At 37.9% G+C, this 20,511-nt stretch overlaps 2 protein-coding genes across 9 annotated transcripts in view; one reads left to right on the top strand and one right to left on the bottom strand.

Moving 5' to 3' along the window:
* Positions 1–5,062: 5,062 nt before the first annotated feature.
* Positions 5,063–13,244, bottom strand: NDUFB3 (NADH:ubiquinone oxidoreductase subunit B3). 3 transcript variants are annotated; one of them, XM_038585333.1, is made up of 4 exons: positions 12,329–12,410; positions 9,192–9,264; positions 8,489–8,630; positions 5,063–5,355 (listed from the first exon to the last, which is right to left on the bottom strand). In XM_038585333.1, the coding sequence occupies exons 3-4, from the start codon at positions 8,626–8,628 to the stop codon at positions 5,199–5,201; spliced, it is 297 nt and encodes a 98-aa protein (XP_038441261.1). In that variant the 5' UTR covers positions 8,629–8,630; positions 9,192–9,264; positions 12,329–12,410; the 3' UTR covers positions 5,063–5,198. The 3 variants fall into 3 exon arrangements, with proteins under 3 accessions (XP_038441261.1, XP_038441260.1, XP_038441259.1); XM_038585332.1 differs by lacking the exon at positions 9,192–9,264 and having other exon boundaries at positions 12,329–12,487; XM_038585331.1 differs by lacking the exons at positions 5,063–5,355; positions 8,489–8,630 and having other exon boundaries at positions 9,190–9,264; positions 12,329–13,244.
* The window catches only part of FAM126B (family with sequence similarity 126 member B), a 77,515-nt gene continuing 69,455 nt past the window's right edge, over positions 12,452–20,511 (top strand). For 2 of the 6 annotated variants that reach the window (XM_038585329.1, XM_038585324.1), the window contains exons 1-2: positions 12,707–12,790; positions 13,618–13,651. The gene's annotated coding sequence lies outside the window, so the exon portion shown is untranslated. Of the gene's footprint in view, positions 12,556–12,695; positions 12,791–12,827; positions 12,946–13,617; positions 13,652–19,059; positions 19,135–20,511 lie in introns of those variants that run through there. The other 4 variants (XM_038585327.1, XM_038585326.1, XM_038585328.1 and 1 more) reach the window with 4 other exon arrangements.

Below are 20,511 nucleotides of genomic sequence, written 5' to 3'. Positions count from 1 at the left end.
GCACAGAATCTGATTTACATTACATTTTAAGTGTATATAGTCTTCCTATTTTGTAATGGATTCTCAGAAACATAAGTCTTTAGCAATGACCAAAATTCTTTTCAGTTAGTTTTTTAATTTGGGGCCACATTTCAGAAGCGTTACTTCATTTTACTTATTTATTTTTGCATGTGAGATTAAACAGAAAAACACACAGACCTTTTGTCTTTTTTTTTTAAGATATATTTATTTATTTTAGAGTGTGTGTGTGTGTGTGTGTGCAAGCAGAGGGAGAGGCAGAGGTAGAGGGAGAGAGAATCTCAAGCAGACTCAGTGTTGTATAAGCAGCAGAGGTGGGACTCAATTTCACCACCCTGAGATCAGGACAAGAGCCAAAATTGAAAGTTAGACACTTAATGGACTGAGCCACCTAGGCACCTCGATTTTGTCTTTATTTTTAAATGACTGAAGCTTTGTTTTTTTTTTTTTTAAGATTTTATTTATTTATTCATGAGAGACACAGAGAGACAGAGAGAGAGAGAGAAACAGAGAGAGGCAGAGACACAGGCAGAGGGAGAAGGAGGCTCCATGCAGGGAGCCTGATGTGGGATTGGATTCCGGGTCTCCAGGATCACACCCCGGGGCTGAAGACAGGCGCTAAACTGCTGAGCCACCCAGAGATCCCCTGAAGCTATGTTTTAAATTGTATATATCAAAGGTAAATCAGTCCAAGACAATATATGAAATTTAATAATTTCACTTGATCTTAGCCAAAAGGCTAAGAAGCGATGGCACTTAATAATTAAATATTTATCTGAGTTAGCATTTGAAATAGTTCTTATATATAATATTTATAATATACAATAATGTAATACAACATAAAAATATTAGTATATACTTCAATGTATAACACAATTTATAAAATTAAGGTAAAACTTCTTTTTGCAGTAGATTCTGATAGAATCATTGGCGAGTAAATGCAATTTCCATTAGATGTTCTAGTTTTTTTTTTTTTAAGATTTTATTTATTTATTCATGAGAGACAGAGAAAGAGAGAGGCAGAGACACAGGCAGAGGGAGAAGCAGGCCCCACGCAGGGAGCCCGTGTGGGACTCGATCCCGGAGGCCGGGAATCACGCTCTGAGCCAAAGGCAGATGCTCAACCACTCAGCCGCTGAGTCACCCAGGCATCCCTTGATGAGTTTTTTTTAATGCTATTTTTTAATCACAACAGAATATTATGAGGAGAAATCATATTAAATCTCAATCTTTGCCTTAACATTTTATATGTAATATGTAAATATTATCATCTATGTACATTAAAATTATACATACACAGAAATTAAAGGTAAGACAAAGATTAAACATTTAAAAATATTTGCTTATCATGATGACCATATGCTATCATTACTTAATAGATCAGTGTACTCTTAGCAGGCTCCACGCAGGGAGCCCAACGTGGGACTTGATCCCGGGTCTGCAGGATCATGCCCTGGACTGAAGGTGGCGCTTAAACCGCTGAGCCACCAGGGCTGCCCTTTTTAAAAGTCTTTTTTTAAAAGATTTTATTTATTTACTTGAGGGAGAGAGAGAGAAGGAGCAGTGGGGAGGCGCAGAGGGAGAGAGAAAGAGAAGTAAACTCCTTGCTGAGCGGGAAGCCTGATGATGGGCTCCATCCCAGGAACTGGAGATCATAATCTGAGCTGAAGCCAGACACTTACCCGACCACCCAGGTGCCCTTGTTCAAGTTTTTATTTAAATTCTAGTTAGTTAACATATAGTGTAATATTCGTTTCAGAAGTAGAATTTAGTGATTCATCACTTACATGTAACACCTAGTGCTCATCATAACAAATGTCCTCCTTAATACCCATCACCCATTTAGCCCATCCCCCTGCCCACTCCCCTCCAGCACCGCTTTTTGTTCTCTGTAGTTAAGAGTCTTTTACAGTTTACTTCCTTCTGTCTCTCTCCTTTTTTTTCTTTCAGATCAATGTACTCCTAGGGCAAGGTTTATTGTACTGATAGAAGGTCCAAGTCCAATATTTCCGTCTTCTTGATTTTTGTTGTTGTTGTTAACTTTTTCAATGACTAGATCATTGTATTTACCTAGTAATGTTTCTGACAGAGTTCATAGTTCTGTTATTTTCTTTGCTTGTTTTTGCATTATCAGTATTAGCTCCAATCAGCAGTTTCTTTGTAAAAATCTAAGCCACTTATCTACTTCATGAAGATTAGTTTAAACTAGTAGATAATAAATTCCACAAACCAAGTGCATACAAAATATAGTCTGTAGCAATTTGCTGAAAAGTTCCTTTATTCTCCCCTTGGAAGTTAGAACTCCCACTTCCCTTTCAAGATACCTTATTTACAAAAATTCTATGTGACCACTTGGAATCTGCCAAATGAGGGAAAATCTCACTGTCAATCTGTACAATAAACTTTAGCAAAATTGAATTCACTTTTATTAAACATGAAAAAATATATATGTAAGTTTAAGTATTTTCTCTTACTTCTCCAGTGGAAGGTCTTGCACCTTCCCTGAATTGTGTGAATTGTGTGAATTGTGTGTACCCAATTTGGGACACCATAGAAAATGAGCCTATTCTCTGATAACCAAATTTTTAAAAGAAAAATGGTAAATATGATCATAAATAGGGAAGAGAAAGAGAAGAATGAAGGGTAGGATTCAACCCTGCAACCCCTTCTTTTTCTTTTTCATTTTCTTCTATCATATTGACCATTCACATGTATAAATTCCTATTGTTTCCATGTTTTGGTCTTTGTCAACATTTTCTTTTCTTTTTTTTGTCAACATTTTCTATGCCACCTTGTCTCCTTGAAGTCCTGTTACTTTTTTTTCCTTATGCTACTTTTTAAAAAATGTGTTAATCTCTTTCAGGAGGTGTACCAAAATAGTTTCAAAGCCTAAGAATACAGTAAAATTATTGTATTCATTATTTGCTGTTTTGCATTAAATATTACATGCCATAATTATATTTTTAAAAATCACTACAGTTTAGTTCAAGCATAATTAGATAGTTCTGAGAAAAGATCCAAAAGAATAATTTTATGGCATCTTATAGTACTTATCACATACAACATGATAGGTAATATAATATGGTGGTTACTACGGAGTCAGATCTGAATTGAAAATCTAACTCTGGAACTTACTAGCTGTGCCATCTTAGGCTTGGTCAATTTACTACAGACTTGCCTTACATACAAAATGGAGCTAATAATTTTACATATAATCATCTACAGTTCTTAATTATGAGGCTAGCAAACACATAACATTATTTGCAATTGTACTTTGGTCATACATTTTAAGAATTAATATTATATTTAATATGGTTCTAGTCCAAGTAATGGCAACAGCTAGATGACAGCAGTTTATATGCTCTGCAGCTCCCAAGGAATTCAGGCAATAGTTTTCAAATTAACAAAATATAAGGAAAATTTTACTCCTTGCTTCCAGAAAAAGAATTGTAAGAAAAATTATAAAATAGGAGAGAAAAATTGTTATTCTTTGCTATAGATGTGTCAAGCACTATATTTTCCATCTTTTCTGCACTTAACCTAGCAAATGAGTTACTCATAGCTATTCAGCTATCTACTGTTTTTGTTCATTTTTTAAAAAATTTAAGTTCTATACCCAATGTGGGGTTTAAACTCATGACCCTGAGATCAAGAGTCATACACTCTACTGACTGAGCCAGTCAGGCACCACAGGTTATCTTCTTGAATGAGTTTTGGTAGTTTTGTCTTTTTAAGGACTTTGTCAATTTCACCAAAATTTATTGGCATAAAGTTGTTTGCAAAATGTGTTGTTTTAATGTCTCTAGGATCTGTAGTGATACCTCTGCTTTCATTACTAATCTTTGTGTCTTTTATCAGTTTGGCTAGAGGTCTATCTTACTAGTTGCATCCCACAAATTTTGGGATTTGTGTTTTCATTTTATTCAGTTAAGAAATCCTAATTTCCGGGGCGCCTCAGTGGCTCAGTGGTTGAACATCTGCCTCTGGCTAAGGGTGTGATCCTGGGGTTCTGAGATCAAGTCCTGCATCGGCTATCTCGAAAGGGAGCCTGATGTGGGACTCCATCCCAGGTCTCCAGGATCACGCCCTGGGGCTGATCGGGTCTCCAGGATTAAGCCCTGGGCAGAAGGCGGTGCTAAGCCACTGAATCACCGGGCTGTCCCCCTTACTGTAACTACATTTTAGAGTTTTCATGTAAACAGCTTATAGTTGGGTCTTCCTTTTTGCCTAAGCTGACAATGTGTTTTAATTGAAAGGTTTTAGAGTTTCAATTTTAGACCATTTACATTTATTTATTATTTTAAAGATTTTATTTGAGAGAGAGAGATAGCACAAGCTGGGGGAAGGGCAGAGGCAGGAGAATCAGGCTCCAGGTGAACAAGGAGCCCCATGTGGGGCTTGATCCCAGTACTCTGAGATCATGACCTGAGCCCAAGGCAGATACTTAACAACTGAGCCACCCCAGGCATCCCTAGACTTTCAGTTTTTTAACAATGAAAAGTGTTATGGGAATGGATGGTGGTGATGGTTGCGCATTTTGAATGTATTTAGTACCACAGGCTGCACACTTAAAAATAGTTAAGATGGCAAACTTTATCACACTAAAAAAAACTTGAAAAAAAAAAAAACCTTTTAGAATATATTCATTTGTTCAAATATATGCTGGTACTCAATACCCATACCCCCAAATATTTCAAACCAAATCTGATATGGCTTAAGACATTGTTAAAAAAGTAATCCCTACACCTAATGTGGGGCTCAAACCCAAGACCCCAAGATCAAGAGTCTTACGCTCTGCGAACTGAGCCAGCCAGGAGCCCTGAGTTTTTTTTGTTTGTTTGTTTTTTGTTTTTGAAAGAATGATAAAAACAGACTGAAAGGGGTGCCTGGGTGGCTCAGTTGGTTAAACGGTTGCCTTCAGCTCAGCTAATGATCCCAGAGTCCTGGGATCAAGCCCTCTCTCAAATAAATAACTAGAATCTTTAAAACAAGCAACCAACCACCACCATCACCACCACCAACAAAAACAAACCCTAAAACAGACTGACACATGTATTATTACTTTATTAAATCTTAATAGTATTTTTTACAGGAAAAACACAGACGAGTAGGCTACATTGAAGAAATCTTATTTTTAGAAGAGAATTAAGAAGCCTTTAAGATACTTCCAGGTATTATCTTCAGTGATGCTTCTTATCTTTATTCTTGGACTCCAGGAAATATTCAGCTCCTACAGCTACCACAAATGCAGCAAATCCCCATTTGAATCCTTTTAATAACGCACCAACAAAGGAAACATTGTTTGCAAATCCACCTGCATATCTCCAAGCTTCATTGCTAGAGGAAAAAAAGGGGAAAATCATAATCACACACAACTTATGTATATTCACTGAGTAAAACAGATTTAATTTTCATCTTTCTAACAGACTTATATGCAACCTTATGTAAGTGGATCACAATGGTAATCTTACTGTGACATAAGATAATTAGGTCTATATGTCCATGTTTCATATATAAAACATAAGACTTGATTTCACAGTTTTTTTTTTTTTAAGGATTTTATTTACTTATTCAAGAGACAGAGAGAGAGAGAGAGAGAAAGAGAGAGAGAGAGGCAGAGACACAGGCAGAGGGAGAAGCAGGCTCCATGCAGGGAGCCTGATGTAGGACTAAATCCCAGGACTCCAGGATCACACCCTGGGCCGAAGGCTGGCATGCAACTGCTGAGCCACCCAGGTGTCCCTCATAGTCATTAATAACTAGACTTTTACAGAATTCTCAAATGCAAGACTCATTTCAGCCTATTCATTACAGGTCAGTTGTGTGGCTTTGCCCATGTCAGTCATTACAGCATCATTTAAAGAGGAAGTTAGAAGCTTGGATATCAAACTGTTCTGCCACTTAGATTCACAATCTTGTAGGCTGCAAAAATAACTTAACCTGTCAAGGCATGCTTCCTTTTATTCAATGATGATTAGTATCTACCTTATAGTGTTATTACAGAGATTAACCAGGGTAACCAGATATATTCTGGCACAGAGAGTATGTAATACTTAACATTATTTTTTTAAAGATTTATTTATTTATTTATGAGAGACAAGAGAAAAGCAGAGACATAGGCAGAGGAAAGCAGGGTCCTCACAGGGAGCCTGATGTGGGACTTGATCCTCAGACCGCGGGATCACGACCCGAGCCAAAGGCAGACACTCAACCATTAAGCCACCCAGGCACCCAACATTATTATTATTATTATTATTCCAGAGAATCCGAACTTTTCCCTGTCATAGCAGCCTGAGCTTTAGAAGACTGACCTGCTTAAAAAAATAAAAAAGAAAAAGAAAAGAATACCAACTTCCTGCTCTGGCAATCATTTTTCTGAATATCCTGAACAGGAAAGTACACAGAAATGAGAAAGCTCTAGTGAAAAAAAGTCTTCTCTCACAGGTAGGGATTAATGAGTAGAAAAAATAAGATATAAAAAACAAAAACCATCGAACTCTAAAAATCTGACTTACTAGAAAATGAGTTAATCAAATCTAATCAGATACCCAAACCAAAGACATTAGAAAAAAAAGCTACAGAGTAACATCCTTCATGAACACAGATGCAAATATTCTCAAAAGAATTTTAGAAAATTGGGTAGTCCGGGTGGCTCAGAGGTTTAGCGCTGCCTTCAGCCCAGGGCGTGATCTTGGAGACCCAGGATTGAGTCCCACGTCAGGCTCCCTCCATGGGGCCTGCTTCTCCCTCTGCCTGTGTCTCTGCCTCTCTCTCTCTCTCTCTCTGCTTCTCCCTCTGCCTGTGTCTCTGTCTCTGTCTCTCTCTCTCTCTGTCTCTCATGAATAAACAAATAAAATCTAAAAAAAAAAAAAAAGAATTTCAGAAAATTGAATCCAGCAATATACGAAAAGATAATATATCATGATGAAGGGTTTACCTCAGGAATGCAAGATTGGGTTGGTATTTTATTTTATTTTATTTTTTTTTTGGGTTGGTATTTTAAAATAAGTCAGTCATCATATTAACAGAAAAAAAAAACTATGTAAGCATCTCAATAGTTGCAAAAAATCATTTAAAAAGATTCAACACTCAAGAGAAACTCCACAATTGGATGAAAGACCTCTATGACCACCCTACAACTAATATACTTAATGGTAAAAGACTGAATGCTTCCTCCTCAATTAGGAACAAGGCAGGGGCTCCTGGCTGGCTCAGCTGTAGAGTGTACAACACTTGATCTCATCAGGGTCATGAGTTCCAAGTTCCACGTTGGGTGTAGAAATTACTTAAAAAATAAATTAAGACAAAAAAAAGGAATAAGGCATGGATGTTAGCTCACACCACTTTTATCCATTATACTAGTAGTGTTAGCCACTGCATGAAAGAAAAAAAGTCTGTAAATTGAAAAGTAAAAAATAATACTGGTTTGAGACAAAATGTTCATCTATTAAGTAAATTCTAAGAAATCTGTAAAAAAAAAAAAAACCCTGCTAGACTGAAAATCTGAAGTTAGCAAAGTAGTAAGATACAAAGTTGATATATAAAACTCCATTGTATTTTCACACATTAGTAAAGAAAACTGGAAAAGTTCAACAATACCATTTATAATAGCATAAGGTATGGAATAATTCAGGATAAATTTAATAAAATACATACAAGGTTTGTTTTTATTTTTTATTTATTTTTTAAAAAGATTTTATTTATTCATGAAAGAGAGAGAGAGAGAGAGAGAGGCAGAGACACAGGCAGAGGGAGAAGCAGGCTCCATGCATGGAGCCCAACGTGGGACTCGATCCTGAATCTCCAGGATCACGCCCTGGGCTGAAGACAACGCTAAACCGATAAGTCACCCGGGCTGCCCACAAGGTTTGTTTTTTATTTATTTTTATTAAAAAAATTTTTTTTTAAATTTATTTATGATAGTCACACACACACAGAGAGAGAGAGAGAGAGAGAGAGGCAGAGACACAGGCAGAAGGAGAAGCAGGCTCCATGCACCGGGAGCCCGATGTGGGATTCGATCCCGGGTCTCCAGGATAGCGCCCTGGGCCAAAGGCAGGCGCCAAACCGCTGCGCCACCCAGGGATCCCAAGGTTTGTTTTTTAAAGCAATAAAACACTATTGAGAAAATTAAACTGAATCTAAACTGTCCATAGTCTAGAAGACTCAATATTGTTAAGACACCAACTTTCTAGGTTTTTATTTAAATTCCAGTTAACATACAGTGCAATATTAGTTTCAGGTGTACAATATAGGGATTTAACTTGTTAAGACCTCAATTATCCTCAGTTGAGCTCTGAGTTAATGTGATCCCAATTAAAATTCAAATAGCCTTTTTCTAACTTTGAAAAGCTCGTTTTAACATTTAAATGTAAATACAAAGAATCTAGCTAAAACAATTAAGAAAAAAAATGGAACATAGATACTGATCCTGTAGAATAAATTGCCTAAATTATTTAATTATTCTTACCGGCCCCATGGATCCCTTAGCCCTCGTGCAGCCAGCTTCTCCTGGACAGTTTCTAACGGTGTCCCTTCTATCTTCCATTGTTTATAATCTGGAAGTTCCAGTTTACTATGGCCATGATCATGGCCATGTCCATGGGCCATGTCTAAAGGATAAGATTAACGTAAAAAAGAAACATGCTGACTGTAGATATTAAATGCCCAAACATTTGTTAATGTTTTAAAAAGAGCCAGTATAAATACTTAAAAATTCTGAGTTAATAGGTTTTATAAAACAGCATCCTATTACGTAACTAACATATTTACAGTTAGGAAATACACATATACAAAATATAAAAAAGAAAAAGTCAATAATCCTCCCACTCAGAGAAAACCATTTACTATTTTGTTCCTTTCTGCATTACAAGAACAGCAAACATTTCTTGTGCCCTATGTGCCAGGTGCATTAAAGTGCTCTAACATGTATTAATTCTATTACTCCTAAAACAACTCTTTGACCTTAAATTACAGTTATATGTGAAGATCATGAAGCTTCAACAAGGTAAGTAACTTTCTGAAGGTAACAAAAACAGTAAACGGTACAATTGGTTTTGAACCTTGCAGTTTGGTTTAAAAGCCCTAGCTCCTAACTTCTAAGCAATACCGTTTCTTTCTTTTTAGTCCTTTCAGTGCATAATGAAATGAAAATGTACATACTGTTTAGTTACCTGCTTTGTTCAGATGATTCTTTTAAAATGCAGTGCTACTGTGTTTAAATATCTATGGTCACATGAACTTTTTCTGTAAAGAGCCAGATAGTAAATATCTTAGGCTTTGTGGACCAAGAGGTAAAATCAGGTATATTTTATAGGTAGTTATATAACAAGAGAAAAGAATTTCATTGATAAGATTCAAAGTATATAATTTTTTTAGAAAACAAGTCTGATGAAAAAATGAAATTCCCTTTTTTGGGGATAACATTTTGCTTAACTGGGGTTCAAAGTTAGCATTCTTTAGTTAGCAAATTTATTCCAAATGTTCATATGTAAAACCTTCTTACTTCATGGGCAGTATAAAAACAGGCAATATGCTGGATTTGGTCAGCAGGCTGTAGTTTGCTGACTCCTGAACTGACCAAAGAGACCTTAGGACCCCTAAGGCTCTTTAAGTAAAATATGCCTGTAATAGTTATAATAAAGACTTCAGTTTTACTAGTGATTTTTTTTTAAGTTTATTTATACTCTCAACACCCAACATGGGGCTTGAACTCACAGCCCCATGATCAAGAGTCACATGCTCTATGGATAGAGCCAGCCAGGCACCCCGCCAGTATTATTTTTATAGATAATGTAAAAATAAACTTTAGTTCAGTCCCGATTTAAATTACTATGAATTTCAAATTAAGGGTGTATGAATTAATACCCCCTTTGTATAAGGTTAGCAGTAGCAATTCTATAATCACTGCTCTCCAGAAATAAAACCAAACCAAATAATTACTACCATAATGTCTGCATTTATAACCACGAACAGGCTCAATAATAAGGCAGGGCTCTTACACGGCATTTTAGAAGACAGAGGTAATTATTAGATAGTGTATACTAAAGATACATCATGTGAAATGTTGATTCCATTAAACAATAGTTCCCAAGAATATTGTGGGTTTAAACATAGCAATTCTGACAAATTAACCAACACTTTAATATTTAGAAATACTAGGATAATCACAAAACATTATTTTAATGTTTTTTACATTTAAAAAAGAATGAAACCCAGTAACTACCAAACACAAGTTAAAAAAACATCCACAATTTCAAATGAAACATTTGATCTATTATTTCTTTTTTTTTTTTAAAGGTTTTCTTCTGACACCTTTTTTTTTTTTTAATTTTTATTTATTTATGATAGTCAGAGAGAGAGAGAGAGAGAGAGAGAGGCAGAGACATAGGCAGAAGGAGAAGCAGGCTCCATGCACCGGGAGCCCGACGTGGGATTTGATCCCGGGTCTCCAGGATCGCGCCCTGGGCCAAAGGCAGGCGCTAAACCGCTGCGCCACCCAGGGATCCCTTGATCTATTATTTCATTATTATTTGGTGTATTCAATAATATAAAGGAAAAAAGTTACCGTTTCAGATTTCAGGCTGACTTTTGAGATTCAATACATTATAAAAGAAATAGTTTTAGAAGTGTTTAATTAGAAGGACATCTTGGCTTCAAACCATGTTTAAAAAAATTTTGTTTTATTTTAAAAATCTTTAAAAAGATTGCAAGACAAACTCTTATTTTGGCAAATATCAATTCTAGAATGCTAACCCTAATTGAGTATTAACATACTTGGAAGGGAATACAAAACAAATATCAAAATCTTTTGATGAAATAGTTTGATTTTAAAAATATACATGGAGGGGCGCTTGGGTGGCTCAGTCAGTTAAGTGTCCAATTCTTTTTTTTTTTAAAGCTTTATTTATTTATTATTCATAGAGACAGAGAGAGAGAGAGAAAGAGAGAGACAGAGACACAGAGGGAGAAGCAGGCTCCACGCAGGGAGCCCGATGTAGGGCTCGACCTCGGGTCTCCAGCATCACGCCCTGGGCCAAAGGTGGTGCTAAACTGCTGAGCCACCCAGGGATCCCCAAGTGTCCAACTCTTGATTTCAGCCCAGATCATGGTCTCAGGGTTTTGAGATCAAGCCCTGCGTCAGGCTCTATGCCGGGCAAGGAGCCTGCTTACGATTTTCTCTGCACCCTCCCTTAAAAAAAAAAAAAAAAAAAAAAAAAAAAAAAAAAAATATATATATATATATATATATATATGCATTACCATGTATGAAGGCTATTCCAAAGTTACAATATTACTATGTTCAAATTTTAACTTGGGAGATAAATCTTTGAACAAAAACATGAAAGTATACATACTAATTTCTAATTTCCTTTAACAAAATCAATGTGTTTTCTCTTCTACCTCATTAAAATATTTCAGAAAGCATCCCTTTATAGTCATTGACTAAACAGAGTATCTCAATGACTTTTTAGAAAGTTGAACAATACAATTTCTAGAGAACTTTTCATTTTCTTTCAAAAAATCACTTCTACTTCAGGGCGCCTGGGTGGCTCAGTGGTTGAGCGTCTGCCTTTGGCTCAGGGTGTGATCTCCAGGTCCTGGGGTCGAGACCTGCTCTAGGCTCTCCTGCATGGAGCCTGCTTTTCCCTCTGCCTGTGTCTCTGTGTCTCTCATGAATAAATAAATACTTTTTTTTTAAAAGAATAATGTCATTTATAGTACATGTAATTTAATGGTTTATTAATGACTTTCAGGTATATATCCCAACCACTCCTCGTTTTTAAACTTGTGACTAAGAACACTAGAAAATAAAACGAACACAAGTGACTTTTAGTGTCCCTGCACCTACTTATATGGCAATTTAAAAACAGTAATCACTCTAAAAATGGATGTAATTCTGTAACCTGGTTTTTTTTTTCTCTTTAACGTTGTCATACACATTCACACTAGGAAAGCCTTACTATTGCGATTATCCTCTTATTTTACAATGTTTCGATTTGGGGCCGTTGCCTTTAGGCAACTCAAAGGTCGCCACCAGAAAATACACGGCGGGGGGTTTGCGGGTGGGAAAGTAGGAAAAAAAGCACATGGACTTAACTACAGTAATTGTCACCGCATCCTTCTGCCAAGGGCCCTTCTCTAACCCCAGGACTTCATTGTTCTCTAGTGCTAGTTCTTTGATCCCCTTCCCTCGAGGTTACAGACTCTCAAGACGGTTCTCCACTTAGTCTCTCCCTTTTCTACAATCCCCAGAACAGTGTTGCACGGTTACTCCTGATCAAGAGGTGTCCCACCACCTCTAATTTACCTGACAGCAATCTGACCTCTCACGACACTCAAGAGTCAATCCTCCAGCCCGAGCCAAGCGGAAACGGAAGTAGTCTCTCGGAGTGCCTTTCGGCAGGAAAGCAGGAGAACCGTTCAACCGTTCCGCACCGGGCCACGGATTCGTGGACCGACGGGAGAGGAAAACGCGAAGGATGTGGAGTTCGACATTTTTTTTCCGCGCATCTGTGCATCGGTGGTCTGACTGAGGTAAGAATCATTGTGCAGGACGGAATGGCAGGGCAGAGGCGATGTTTCCCCTGCTCGGAGGCCGGAATCCTTAGACGCCGTACAGAAGGGCGGGCCGCGAACATGCTCCAGCCAATGAGGGAGGCAGTTTTTAGAGCGTGGACTCGGCCAATGGGAAGGCTGGTTGTTGCGCTGCAGTTGGCAGGCTGCTGCGGGAGGCGGTGGCGGCAAGAAGCCGGAGGCAGCGGGGTGACAGGTAGGCGGCGGCGGCGTCTTTGCGGGGCGCGGAGTGCTGGGTCAGGAGGGCTTCTTCTTCTCGGGCTGCAGGAACCCCCACAGGGGATGTGACGAGGGTGGTCCGGGAAGGCGGTAGCTGGAGTGGCGGTGGTTCCGGAACCTCGCGTAGACCAGGTAGCAGCTTGGGAGGGCGGTGAGGAGAAGGCAGCTGAGGCGGGGGGAGGCCGGGCGTCGCGGGGCGACGTGGGGGCCCTGGGCGGCCGGAGGCTGCGGCGGCAAGGGCCGAGGGAGGAGAGAGGCGGGAGCACGACGCTCTCGTGAGGGCTGGAGGAGTTCCTTGCACGAAGCTCGGAGAGAGGAAAGGACGCGCGCGGCATTGCGGGCACCGGAGAGAAATCCTAAGAATTGCTTCTTAGGGTCATTTCTCGAGGTGGGAAGGGTGCGTGAAGAGACGCCTATTTGCTGGCGGTCAGAGCCTCCAAACTCCTTATGGCTACATATTATGTAACCCTTGGCTATTATTTACCTAAACAACTAGGTTGTCGCTCTCGGAAGAGGAGGAAGGTCTTGCAACCTCTTGATGTGTCAGAATAGTTTTTGTTTTTGTTTTTGTTTTTTTTTTTTCTCGTTGGTTTGCGTGCTCCCTACCTTGGCAGGCTCCGTATAGGTGAAGCAGCATGGAGCAGCGTCAGGTCGAGCTTATCCCGACTCCGGACTTGGGTCGAGAGAGGCGTCGGTGTGAGACGGGCAGCCAGGGTGGTGTTTTGTAGTGTTTATGAATTTATTTGTTTCCAACGGTCAATGCTGATCACAAATACTTTTTGTTTGTTTGTTTTTGATCTTCAGGAAAGTGGGGAGCCTCAAAAACCTATAGTAGGAGGTAAGTGCGAGTTGGAAAAGGACTCGAAATTTAGTTGTTAGGGAGGGAAACCTCCCCCCCCCCCGCCCCCACCTAAATATTGTGGATGTTAGAGACCGTGAAAATCAGGTGGTGGTGGTTTTTAGGGGCATAAGGTAGGGGAGAAGAAGTCCTCTTTTAAGTAATATGCTCTTTTACGCCTGATAAACCAGTTGCCCGGAATAGTTATGAGTGATTTCTTAGGTTTAAAAGAGTATGCTCTTGGAACCTCTCCAACGGAGGTTAAAAACATGTATTCATGGACAGGATTAACTGTAAATTATCCCTTTTTCTGAGTTTTTACAACTGCACAGTGGAATAGAGAATAAAATAGGAATTCCATTCAGTATGTGTTTACCGAACCACAGACTGCCTTAAAAATGAGGTGTCCTAGCACACCGGGAAACTTTAAAAGACGCATCATAAATTGCTAAAATGTAAGCTGGTTGAAATGTAGCCTTTGGCTGAGAAGATAAGGACTAAGGTAGTGTGAGCACGTGTACGATTTTCGTTTTTGTATTAGCGATGATTTAATATATCCCAGAGCCTAAATGAAAAGATTCTTGATTTTCCCTCTAAATATCATTTGGTAAAGAGAGGTAGATCATTAGAGTTTGTACTGAAATGTTTAACCACAAATATTTATCAGTGCTTCAGTCAAAATTTTTGATTCCCGGTGTTTTCCTTGGTCTTTTTTACCTTTTTGCAAGAGTAATACTGTCTCAGTCTCAAAGAATACTGCTGTAGGTGCAGTTCTGTAGTGTGAGTACCTGTGAACAAATCTCTGCTGCTTGTGCAGGGTGGTGTGAGTGTGTGCCTGTGTGTTTCTGTGTGTGTGTGTTTCTTATGTAACCAGCCTGCTAAGAGCTCTTAGAGAACTAACTAATGGCTGATTTTGAACGGCCAGTAGGTGTCATTGTAGAATGCAACAAAGTTGAACATTGAGTAGGAAATTACCAACTGATTTAAGAAACGCCAGTCAGAATTAGAATATAATAATAATTGGCCTATTATTTATATAACATTAGAAGCCCACTTTCCTGACACATTTCAGTATTGGAGCTGTTTATAGGAAGCTGAAACACTGGCTTAAAGAAGTATATATTTTTTTTTTTTTGCTCTAAAACGGACCTGTAGAGTTTTTTAAATCCAACTCTTAAACCATCTTGACATGCAATTTAGATTTAAGTTTGTTTCATTTAAAAAAAATTTTTTTTAATACACAGTTTTGGCATTTAATAGTAGTTTATTAAATTCTATAATTAAGATTTTCAGCTTGACGGAGCTTTATAATAGAAAAAACAATGCTACATAATAAAAAAACTAAAATGATAAAATATGGAAAGAAAGTCTCCAAATTATCAGCTGCACCAAAAAAAGTGCTTTGTTGTTCTTTTAAAGCAAGAACAGAGGAGTTTCTATCTTTCATTCTGTGGTTTCTTAGTTTTTTTGATGCCCAAAATAGCTTCTTTTTATATTTTTATCTGGCTACTAGACTATGTGCCTTTCTCCGGATGATGAACTGGATATTTGTCATGGTCTAAAATATAACATCATGAATTCTGGAAGGAGCTGGCGCAGAAAGCTCTTGAAGGTTGCTTACAACTGGTGTGAATACAGCCGGTTACCTGCAGAGCCTCCTTCTAAGCTCTTGTCTCTTTGTAGCTCTGATCCTTTGCCTGCTGTTGATACAGTGTTTAAAAAAATAGAGTTGGACCTAATTCAGGAATTCTCATTGAGGGTAGAGAGTTACATATGTATCAGAATAATCTAGGAGTTAAAAAAAAAAAAGGCATACACACATAACTATTGTCTCCACTTCCCTTCAGAATCTTAGTGGTAGGGGGAATGTGAAGAGAAATAGATACATTTTGAAGGAAAAAACATCTCCTAGGTGATGTGGTTCACCACTGGCTTCCATGTTAGAATTGATCTAATTCATGGCTCTCATACTTGTGGTATGAAATAGCAATGGTAGTTTTCCCTTGAAAGAAAAGGCTGCTAAATCTACCAATATTCTTATAGCTCAATAAAATTTCACCATTTAACATTATAGCTGGGCTAGAGTCTCTAACCAGGAGCTGAAGTTGCCAGAAATAAAAATTTCCTGACTGTTTTGGTTTGGATTAGTTTTTACTTGGTAGTCGCTATCCATAAAACAAACTAATTTCTTCCACAATTCAGACCTGTGCTAATTTGCACAGATATTTAGTGATAATCTTGTTTTCTCTCTCTTTTTTAAAGATTGTGTTTGTTTGTTTATTTATTTATTTGGAGAGAGAGAGAGAAAGGGAGCCAGGGAGCACAAGCGGGGGAACAATAGAGGGAGAGGGAAAAGCAGGCTCCCCACTGAGCAGGAAGCCCCACATAGGGCTCAATCTCAGGACCCTGGGATCGTGACCTGAACCAAAGACAGACACTTAACCAACTGAGCCACCCAGGGGCCCCTTTATCTTGTTCTCTTAAAATGTCTCTAAAAGCTATCTAGTTTAAGAATTAAATAGAACTGGAAAATAAAAATTGGAAGTTTTCTTGATTAAAGTTCTTTTTGTGATATTGCTATGATACAGTGAAAATATACATTTATCTTTTGTGTGAACATTCATTCATATATGTTAATATGTTAAAAATTGGAACTGTGAATGTGTTGACTTTGACATGGGCCCTGTTTAGAAATTCCTGGTTCATTTTTACAAAGTTTGAGCTTTTCTGTTTGGGTCTCTGCCATGGAGACAAGTATGAGAAGAAGTAGATGAGTAGACTAATTTTGGAAGAAGATGTAAAAACTCAATTATGTAATATATTAAGAGGTCATTCTATAAATGACTTTGATCATTTATAGAATTATAGTTCTTTCTAGGTTTGAAATACAACAAAAGTCATGAAATATGGTAAGTGGGCAGCCTGGATGGCTCAGCGGTTTAGTGCCACCTTCAGCCCCGGGCGTAATCTTGGAGACCCGGGATCAAGTCCCATGTTAGGCTCCCTGCATGGAACCTGCTTCTCCCTCTGCCTGTGTCTTTGCCTCCCTCTGTCTCTCTCTCTCTCTCTGTTTCTCTCATGAATAAGTAAATAAAAAATTAAAAAAAATATATGGTAAGTGACACCAATTTATTGGATGGCAAAGTAGGGGTTACAAAATAGTTATTTTGTTCATTGTAAAACACTGAACTCCCAAAAATGTTGGAATTCAATTTATCACTTTTGTTATTATGGACCCTTAACTCTTTTTTTTTTTTTAATTGAGGTAAAATTGACATAACCCTTGACACTTGATAGTGCTTGGTTTTTAATTAATAAAGACTTGTTAGCTGCTAAGATTTGTCAGTTTACTTGCTTAAATTCCTGTAGAGGGAGTTGGATGCTGAGTGGGGAATGAAACTAATAATTTTTAATATATTCTTTTATATTGAGGATTAAAAGCAATTTTTTTTTATTAAACTTTATTTTTTAGAACAGTTTTAGGTTCACAGTAAAATCGGGTGGGAGGTACAATGATATCCCATGTACTCACCCCATACACTTGTAGATCCTCCCCATTATCAGTATCTCCCACAGAATGATACATTAGTTACAATTGAGGAACCTACATTGATACATCATTATCACCCAAAGTCTATGGCTTACATTAGAGTTCAGTCTTGGCCTTGTACATTGGACATGTATCCACTATTATGGTATTAACAGAGTAGTAGTGGGGCTTTTTAAAAATTTTTTTTTAATTTTTATTTATTTATGATAGAGAGAGAGAGAGAGAGAGAGAGAGGCAGAGACATAGGCAGAGGGAGAAGCAGGCTCCATGCACCGGGAGCCTGATGTGGGTGGGATTCGATCCCGGGTCTCCAGGATCGCGCCCTGGGCAAAGGCAGGCGCCAAACCGCTGCGCCACCCAGGGATAGGAGTGGGGCTTTTTAACCAGCTTTTTATAGTTTTATAGTTCTTTCTTTCTAAATGAAAAAAAGTAGTGGGGAGTATACTACTGTCCTTTCTACTTGATGATTGTAAAATCTAAAGTTAATATGAACTTGGAGTCTGTCACAGTACTTACTGTTTGTGGAAAAAGACTAGAAGGAATGAATGTTTGTTTCTCTTCAGAGTTCTGTGGTCACATCTCTTCTAAATCTGTACCTTGTCCCTCTGATTTTATTTGCTCAGCATCTAAATGTGATGTGATTCTTAAATCTATGTCTTTAATCCAGAGCTTTTTCTTGATCTCTGGTTCCTGTTCTGTAAATCTAATTGCCTGCTAGATGAGGACGACCTGCAGGTCCCTCAAATATAGTATATCTAAAAGTGAATTTTATCTTCTATCATCTAATGTGCTGAAGCTGGAACCTGGTATTATCTTTGAATCTTTACTCATATACTCCTCATCTCAGCAATGATAGGTTCTGTTGACTTTATTCTCTTACTACTTTTTAAATTCACTTCTCTTAATTTCTACAACCTCTAGGAGTGTGAAGAGTTAGGACTTAGAAGTACACTATCTATTTTTTTTTTAATTTTTATTTATTTATGATAGTCACACAGAGAGAGAGGCAGAGACATATAGGCAGAGGGAGAAGCAGGCTCCATGCACCGGGCGCCCGACGTGGGATTCGATCCCAGGTCTCCAGGATTGGGCCCTGGGCCAAAGGCAGGCGCCAAACCGCTGCGCCACCCAGGGATCCCAGAAGTACACTATCTAGATGAGAATTCCAGCTCCACATTTGCAGCCTCAGTTTCTTTGTCATTAAAAACAGAGTTGTACAACTGCGCAGTTGCATTCTTAGGCATTTATTCCAGATAAATTGAAACATATTCACATAAAAACCTGTATATGAGGACAGCCCAAGTGGCTCAGCGGTTTAGCTGTCTCTCATGAATAAATAAATCTTAAAAAAAAAAAACAAACCAAAAAAACCTGTGTATGAATGCTCATAGCAGCTTAATTCCTAACAGCCCCAAACTGGAAACAACTCAGATATTCTTCAGTAAATGAATGGTTAAACAAACTGGCACATTTACACCATGGACCACTATGCAGCAATAAAAAAGATTGAACTATTGATAAATGCAACATCTTAGAAGAGTCTCAAGAAAAAAAAAAAAAAAAGTACTCTCAAGAGGTTCCATACAGTATGATTCCATTTATATAATGTTCTGAAAATAACAGATTTATAGAGATGAAGAGCAGATTAATTATTGTCAGGGGTGAAGAATCAGGGGGAATGGAGCCTTTTGTTAGAACAGTTCTGTATTTTGATTGTGGCAGTAGTTACACAAATATACATATGTCATAAAATTGTATAGAGCTACACAGACAAATGAGCGCTTATAAAACTGTTGATATCTAAACCTCTGTAGACTGTGCCAATGTGAATTTCTTGGGTCTCGGTATTTTACCATAGGGCAAGATGTTACCCTTGGAAGAAACTGGACCAAGGGTACCTGGGACGTCCTGGCACATATTTTGGGAACTTCTTGTGAGTCTATTTATATATTAAAAAAAAAAATTAGAGTAATTAGATTAAATGAGCAAATATAAGTAAGGTTCTTATTATAATATTTAGTGCATCATAAATACATAGTAAATTTAATGGTAGTGGCAGTAGCAGCAGTGATAATTCAGGCCTCTAACCTCTTTCTAGGCCTTTCACTTGGACCATGCCAACAGTCTCATGGGTCATCATGGCCTCAGTCTTTTTTTCTCTCCCGGCCATTCTGTGCTCTTTCCGAAATGCCTATCACATATTACTTATTTCATGCAAAATACTTTAATGGCTCCTCGTTGTACTTTCATACATTAATTTTATTTTTTAAACCATAGTGGAATGAAACATCGGAGTCAGCATGACTTCTGGGATACTACAATAGCTGAATTAAAGATAAAAAAAATTCTTGAGTGATTTTTCTCATCTTCAAGGAATTATTAAATATTATTTTAAAGTTCGGTGGTTTGGTTTTTTGTTTTTTTAGGGGAAGGTTTTTCAGTACTGATGCCTAACACCCTATGCCAAAACTTAATGACTTAGGAAAAAGAGATTTATTATTTTTCATCATCTGTATGTAGGTTGACTGAGCAGTTCCTCTGTTGGTTTCACTTGGCTCTCTCATGTAGTTGAATCTACCTAGAGAATTGACTGAGTTGGAAGATCCAAGATGTCCTCACTCACTTGTTTGCACTTGGTGCTAGCTGTCCATTAAAGTTCTTCAGTCTTCTCAGTGTGACTTCTCATTCTCTACTAGGCCAGTCTGGCAACCTTACATGGCATTTTCAGGGTAGCATTCTCAGAAGGTAAAGGTGGAAGCTATAGGGCTACAAGCGGTCTTTGGAGCTTAGGCTTTGGAACTTACATAATGTTCCTTCCATCACATTCTGTTGGTCAAAACAATTCACAAAGCTAGCCTAAATTCAGGGGGATGAAGAAATAAAGATAAAGACCTTTGTCTCTGTCAGTTTGGACTGCTATAACAAAGTATGATAGACTAGGCAGCTTAAACAACAATTTATTTTTCAGTTCTGGAAGCTGGAAAGTCCAAGATCAGTGTACCTCTAAGTGTACTCATCCCACTTATGAGAGCTCTACCCTCAACTTAATCACCTCCCAAAGGCCTCACCTCCTAATACCATTACTTTGAGGGTTAGTATCTCAATATATAAATTTTGGGGGGATACATTCAGATTATTTTCTATTTTCTTAATGTAAGGATGAAAAACAGTAAAAAAAATGACACATCACTAAGAATTTTTGAAAAGTTTTGCTGAGACTTAATAACTATAAATAAAAACATTAGTATAAAAGATGTTAAATGGCAAGCTAGGTAGGGCAGGTTTATTTATTTTTTAAAACATTTTATTT

Source organism: Canis lupus, chromosome 37, assembly GCF_011100685.1.
Source record: "Canis lupus familiaris isolate Mischka breed German Shepherd chromosome 37, alternate assembly UU_Cfam_GSD_1.0, whole genome shotgun sequence".
Lineage (NCBI taxonomy): Eukaryota > Metazoa > Chordata > Mammalia > Carnivora > Canidae > Canis > Canis lupus.
Note: the sequence above shows the minus strand (reverse complement) of the source record. Positions and strands in the feature narration are given on the sequence as shown.

Bases quoted from the DNA above. Each gene is read 5' to 3' on its own strand.
- NDUFB3 (XM_038585331.1), bottom strand. From the start codon at position 13,148: ATGCCGCGCGCGTCCTTTCCTCTCTCCGAGCTTCGTGCAAGGAACTCC.